The sequence below is a fragment of the Pteropus vampyrus genome, unplaced genomic scaffold, assembly GCF_000151845.1.
Source record: "Pteropus vampyrus isolate Shadow unplaced genomic scaffold, Pvam_2.0 Scaffold198, whole genome shotgun sequence".
NCBI classification, from domain to species: Eukaryota; Metazoa; Chordata; class Mammalia; order Chiroptera; family Pteropodidae; genus Pteropus; species Pteropus vampyrus.
This window is the reverse complement of record NW_011888979.1, coordinates 211,612-218,899: the sequence shown is the minus strand read 5'-3', so window position 1 is coordinate 218,899 and position 7,288 is coordinate 211,612. Positions and strand designations below refer to the sequence as shown.

Genomic DNA, 7,288 nt, shown 5'->3' with positions numbered 1-7,288 from the left:
AGACATGCGTAGAATGCTGAAAAACGTGAGTCCCCGACATGTATGTGCCGGCAAGGCGATGCTCTGCTTTCTTATTTCAACTCTCATAATGTAAACAAGTGTCCTCTTCAGAGTCTATTTAGTGCCAATTTTCACATTTTCGTGCTTTTCTGGGTGATTTCGCTGTTTAAAATGCCCCCAAGCATAGTGTTAATGTGCGGTCGAGTGCTTCTAAGTGCAAGAAGGCTGTGATGTGTCTTACAGAGAAAACATGCGTGTTAGACAAGCTTCTTTCAGGTACGAGTTACAGTGGTGCTGGCTGCAAGTTCAATGTTAATGAGTCAACAATACATATTAAATAAGGTGTCTTCAAATAGAAACACATATAAAGTAAAATACATAAAACACAATCAAGCAAGGTTACATATTAACCATTTGATGATATGTTGTGAACCAGAGTTTCGCGGGAACCTATCACTGTATTTTCCCTAGGAGAAATGGCTCAGTATTTGATAATTCAGTTTGAGGTGACTTTACAGAACAGAACTGCCGTGAATAATGAGGATCAACTCTAGTTACAAAAGCACGAGATGCTAATTCAGTGGAGCGAGAACAAGATTAGCTACAACACAGAACTCTTGGTCCTCAAGGAGTGGTCGGCACACTTGCTGGCTGTCAAGCACACTCTCTCAGGCTTTTAAAGTCATGCACCTCAAGGCTAAAATGGGCCTGATTTTCAATGTACGACTTTTCATTACAGATTTAGGTTTTATTTTATTATTAGTGTTCTTCTCTCAACTTTCCAAGAGATTCTTGAAGGAGCGGGCACCTAGGAAACATTTGCCAAGTGGATTTCTACACCCCTATTTGCTCCTCTAGACTCTGCCTATAGGATCCATTCTGTACAACAGCCCTTTGCTTCCTGAAATCTCTGAATCTAGAGAAACTGCTTTTCTTAAATAGCATGCTTTATTTTACTAACTGCTTTGATTGTTTTTCTTCAGGGTTTCATCTTTACTTTATTTAGATTCTCAACTTAAGATGCACTCTTCATAAAATAAAGACAAAAGCCCAATTTTCCATGTTTTGTGACAGGCTTATCCTAGAACTGTTAGACAGAGGTCAAATCTGGGAGAGCCTTGTGAGAACCACTGGCCTCAGAGCAATGTCATTAGACTGATATGTTAGGAGACTGGCTGGTGGCAGAACATAAAGTATGTATATGTGTGAGTACACGTGTGTGTATGTGCACGCACACACACATGTGCATATGGGAAAAGGATATTGGATAAGAAGTTGGTGTGAGGGACTCTTGCAGTCATGGAAATTAGAAATGATGAAGCTCAACTAGAGCAATGTCGCTGGAGGTAGAGGGTAGCAACGAGGCAGCGGGCATGAGACAGTCTGAAACAACAATCGATGGATTGATTAATGATGGATTGGATATAGAGTAAAGAATTAAAGATTTCTGTGTTTCCTCCTCCTACCGGCATATCTTGTTTTATTCCACTTCACTTTATTGAGATATTGCAGTTTTTATAAACTGAAGGTAAGACCCTCCACCCGCAAAAAAAACTGTGGCTCATTTAAGGTTTAGATGATAGTTAGCAATTTTTTAGGAATAAAGTATTTTTAAATGCAGATATGTATATTTTTTTAGATATAACGCTACTGCACACTTAATATAATGTAAACATACTTTACAATATAATGTAAACATAGTTTTATACACATCAGAAAACCAAAAAATTCATGTGATTTGCTTTATCTCAATATCTGCTTTATTGCAGTGTGGTCTGGAAGCAAACCTACAATATTTCTGAGGTATGCCTGTATATAACTTTGGAAATAATCTTAGTTTCTACAAATGTTGAGTCCTATATTAGGTTCTTTATTTTTGTCTTGAGGGCATAAAGACCTCTTGAGCACGTAAAAGTATTGTACAGTGTAAAATTCAGCTATTTTCTTCCCAGCTCCCTTGGAGGTGGTGCCCAGAGATGTTAGTTAAGACAGAGTCCGGAAATTATAATATAAAATCAGGAAATAAGGATGAGCTCTTAGAGACCCCGCACTTGGCTTTAACACATGAACTCAGAGACCATCAACTCTCGAAAGCCACGAAGAATCTGAATTTTACCAAAAGGATTATCTTCATGATTCTTGGGTGCCACGGCATATACCATAAAGACTGGCAGAAACATACCACGGCACCTAATGCCTCAAAGTGGAACCTTAATTATCAACTTTAGTAAAAGGATAGATTTTCCCTCTTCTTTTTGCCACTGCTATGATGAAGCCTCACCTGACAGCTTAGTGGCTTCAACCAACCTTTCAGCACCTCAGTGCAACTACGACAGCCTAGAATAAGTGTCCTCAGAGTGATCTTTCCAAAAAGGAAAGACATTCATTTCCAGGTCTTAAAAGTCTCTGTTTTTCTCTTTATACTATGGATATACTCCCAAGAGAGGCATTCATCTAGAATACATTGAAGAGAATGTGAAACCTGTCTAGTTTAGCTTTTATTGAATGGTAATGGTAAATGTGATGTCTGCTAACCGATATAATGCACTAAGCAGTGGAATGTTGTGTATTTTCTGAATACAAAAGAAAATCATACACATATGTCAACAAATGGAGAGGTATTGTATTGGAGGAACTGGCTCCTAATGTCAGATAATAAATATGCTGAGCTTTGAGATGACGTTATAAAGGCTGAGGAAGGTAACAGGAAGCTGACATTTAAAGTGATGGATTAGTACCCTTGAACCAAATGCAAGTAAATAAATAAATAAATTGGTTGATACTCAACTTACCTTATTATAGTTTATAAATTCTGAGTGAAGAACATCTGTTCCATGGGTAAATTGGTCTCTTTCTTCTCCTAAGCTGTCATTGTCACCCACAAGGGAAGACTCTGGTTGAAATTCCTGATGAAATTCCCCTATTAGGAAAATATGAAGACGGGTAGAAAGCATGATTTCATGAACCAATGAACAAAGTACAGATTACCCTCGAATGTATCGTCTAATTATTTCAATCTTCTCTCTTACCTCTTAAGGAAGTATATGAATGACCCAAGTATTTTCTCCCTCAAAGGATATGAGGAAAAGACAAAAAAAGAAGAGGAAGAAGAAAAGTAAAATAAACAGAAAGCCCCAGACTGAACTTTAAAGTTGAGGCCTCTATATGGCCTAGTTCCTCATGAAAGAAATGAAACTTCCTCTTACTTTTTTAAGGAACAGAGAAAAGAAAGTATAAAAGAGAGCTTTTGTGCTCTCAGTAATGTGTGATTAGTAACTATTTCAAATCCAAAATTCAACAAATATTTATTGAGCAACTACCTCATAGCAGGTATTATGCTAAACATTGTAAGGGATTTAAGAAAATTAAGTCAAAATCTGACTCATGGTCTTTACACAGCAAACAATCTCAAGGAAGAGTATGGGAAGGAACTAAAGAATCAAAAATCATAACAAAAGATGTGACTATGATAAGGGCCACATAGGGAGGAACATATTCTCAGAGCACATCCAACTAGAATATGTTCCAGAGGGTATAGGAGAGGCAAAAACATGAAGCAGATCTCTTTTCTCAGATCTGAAGACTAAAAAGGACCAAGGGCTCCTGGCCTACAGAATACTTGCTTTTGTAACAGAGGGGAAAAAACTCACTGCTAACAAATTACTTTATTTTAAAAATTTTCTTAAAACACTACCTCTTATACTGCGTAATGTAATAAGGCTTATCTAAATTAATAAAGTGGCAGTTATATTTTTGCATAAAGTATACAGTTATGTTTTTGGACAACATATGGTTCCAATCATGATCTCAGATCAATGTAAATGCTAAACTTAAGTGCTCAACTTAAAAACCTAAATGTAAAAAGCGAAAGCAAACACTAAACTTTGAGTTGGTTTAAATGGCTCTCCCATCACTAATGAGAGCGTATTCAAACTATTAGGGAAATAATCTGCATATTAATCTGTTCATATATCATGGAATAGTCTCTGTCACAAATTAGTAAACACTAAATTTCTGTAATTTCTTTAAGAGTCAGTGAATAAACAGGAACAGTCAAAAATATTGCCATAATGTCATTAACCACCAAGATATGAAATATATTACTAGAATTTTGAAGTTATTCAAGACATAGAGTGCCTAGTAATCATTTGGTGATTATTAAATAACCACAGAACTTTAGAGCTGTAGAAGACATTAGAGATCATCTAATCTAATCATTTCATTTACAGGTGATTGAATTAAGGTGAATTGACTTACTCAAAGTCAAAGTGGGGGACATATCTCTACCTTTCCCACCCTCACATGTTGTTAGCTCTGGCCATGTAACCAACTCTAGCTTATAAGCGATGGATGTGCCTTTTAGGCCCAGTCCATAAAAACTTCCTGTGAGCAAACTCCTCCCCCACTGCCTTGAAACAGAAGTCTTGTATTAAAGATGGTGGAGTCACAGCATGAAAGGAGTTTGGGTTCTTGAATCACTAGCTGGTGGGGAGTTGTCTGTCAATCATGAACATCTATTTAGACTGAACTTGGATTGTGTTAAACTAATGAGATTTGGGGATTTTATGTATTACAAAGCTAGAGTTATACTAAATAATATATCAATATTTTCTTTCCAGTAACGGATTTAAAGAATCTTGCATAACTCTTCAGAATGAGAACAGTTCCACTATTTACTAGCTGCATGACCAATGGCACGTTACTTCAACTCTCTGAGCTTTGGTTTCCTCTATAAAATGGACATGATTAGAGTATCCACCTCAGAATTTTAAACTTTGAATGAGACCAACTTCACAGATTAGCACAGTACCTGGTGCATAGGAAAAGCTCCATAAACATCAACTATTATCACCGCCATATTTGTGCAGGTATAACATAGCATTTGAAACAAAAACAAGCATTCTCAGACCTTTTACTGGACTAAGATGATGGCACGAGTCCTCCTTGATGATCTGTTCCTCTTCCATGATATTTGACATTGGCACATTGAGGCTAACTGTGTCTTCATCAGAAGGCTGAAAAGAAACAGGGCACTGCTTCATTCAAAGGCACTACATTCACATCAGTGCAGACTAAGAGAATGCTATGTGATTAAAAATGAACCAGACCGTGATTCTCAAAAACATAATATTCAGTAAAAGATGCCAGACACAGAGGTCAATTTCCCTTATATAAGCTCAAAAACTGGCAATACTATTCAATGGTGTTTGAAGTCAGGATAGTGGCTACTCTTGGGTTGGGGGGGTGGGTGCATGAATGGGGCTCTCTGGGGTGCTGGTAAAGCTGTTTCTTGACCTGGCAGCTAGTAATATGGGTATGCTCGTTTTGTCAAAATTCATCGAGCTAACACCTCTCTGTACACATGTTTGGAGCTGAAATTTTGTCAGGTGCCTGATGATATTTTCCAACCTGAGAGCCATAGTTACTGCACTAAGAAGTACTGGGTAACACCTAACAGAACAAAGGATACTTGCAAATACACTAACACACCAGCCCTAAATCTAATCAATTGTTTCAATAGTAATGTTATTATGAGATCTGAGAATAACACTAATTTACCAACACTCCATTAAGGTTTCATGTGGCTCATCACAAAAAGCAGGCAGTCAACTTCTGTGACAATATCACATTTATGTGTATTTTATATTAAACACTATGCTTTGGCTTATTTCTCTGTTTTAGGAGGAGGATGTTGCATTAAATGTATAAAAGTGCTATGTGATTATAGGACTTAAAAGGAACATGTGTTTGTGCAGTTTTCAAAATAATACTTCCACTTGGTACTCAGAGTTAATTCTCTCTAGGGGTCTTGTTTCCCACATCAGTTAATGAAGTTTATTAAGAAAAATCTATCATTCTTTCACAAATGAAACATGAATCCTCATTTATCTTCCTATGTATCCACTTCAGTGTTGCTATTTAGTGAAAAGCTTTCCAAATCACAGGAATCAGGAAGCTCCTCAGCAGCACACGCTTAAGGTGGTTGAGGCTTGCTCCTAAATTCCTGAGGCTATTAGTGTTTATTTACTTTTGGACAGTGCTCAAATTGTTTAGAAACTGGCAGAAAACATGTATTTCATTCATTAAAGAGATGTTTGTTAAGCCCCCAATTTTTTGGCTTATCTTGAGAAAGATGTGTTTTTTCACTTCTTGGTGACAAATGCTAAATCGATTAGATAATGGCAACAGCCAAAGAAAGAGAATAAGGTGTGACCTTTGAACTCCATAATGAGATATAAGTGGGGAGCATGATCAACTGACCATAGATGGTGAAATACTGGCAAACAAAGTGAAAACAGAAAGCTACACGGCATAATTCAGAACCTTTATCATTCTAAAAAACAAATTTCTTGGAGGTGTTCTCAGGTAATCAGGCTACAATGCAAGATAAGAAGAAGCCAAAGGGAAGATTTGTGCAATTTTGTTGAAGGTAACCTTCTCTAAGTTCTCCCTTCCAATCTTCTCCCATTTTAAAAACTCAACGAAATTCCAAAGATATATAGCTAGTTAAGAGGGAGAAGGACTACACTTCTGGCCTCTTTTAGAATGATATTAGCATCCTACTTATACGAAGCGAGAACAAAAGGATAATGAAGTTCTTTGTAATAATGCTTCATTAATGAACTTAATTATCCTTAGAAGACAGATAAAGAATAAAGCATAGTCTGTTAATTTCATAGAAAATAAGCTTAGGGTGAGTAATTTCTGAAACAATGGGGCATTTCAAGGGACTTACAAATTTTAATAAAGCTAACGGGAATGAATTAAATATAGCTTATAAAGAAATGTGTTGAGTATTTTCTCCCCTAGGGAACTACAGTAAACTATTCATGTGGCTCCATGAAAGTCATATTCTTTTATTGATATTGGCTTTTTTTTTCTTTTTTTTTCTGCCTACTAACTCTTGTTCCTTTTGCAATCTTCTGTATTAGTGTTAGGTAGCTAGTCAGACATGAGGGACAGCAGGAACGAAGACCACCCCAATGGTAGAAGAATTCTGGGTAAGCACATGCGCACTAGGCAAAGAGTTATATAGCAGCCAGGTGTCAATCAAAATGCCTCACTTGGCAATCACTGAAGAATGCCTTTGGAACCACCCCATCATGGCCCAAATGTAAGGCAGACATTCCCACTTCTGAGCTCTCTTTTTCTGGTGGCCTTTTTGTCCTTTTGTGGCTATTTTGGCCCCTTTGTGTTGGTTATTGTGCTGGGACCATGTGCCTCCTTGGGGCATTCTTTGTCTTTCTAAAATATATTTTTAATAAAACTATTAAATCTCAATGACCTG

General features: G+C 37.0%; 1 protein-coding gene across 1 annotated transcript in view; it reads right to left on the bottom strand.

The window, feature by feature from the left end:
* The window catches only part of LRCH1 (leucine rich repeats and calponin homology domain containing 1), a 109,863-nt gene that overhangs the window by 49,521 nt on the left and 53,054 nt on the right, over window positions 1–7,288 (bottom strand). Inside the window, exons 12-13 of the mRNA XM_023537753.1 lie at window positions 4,910–5,015; window positions 2,793–2,920 (exon numbers count right to left, since the gene is read on the bottom strand). Coding sequence (XP_023393521.1) covers window positions 2,793–2,920; window positions 4,910–5,015 — 234 coding nt within the window. The remainder of the gene's footprint in view (window positions 1–2,792; window positions 2,921–4,909; window positions 5,016–7,288) is intronic.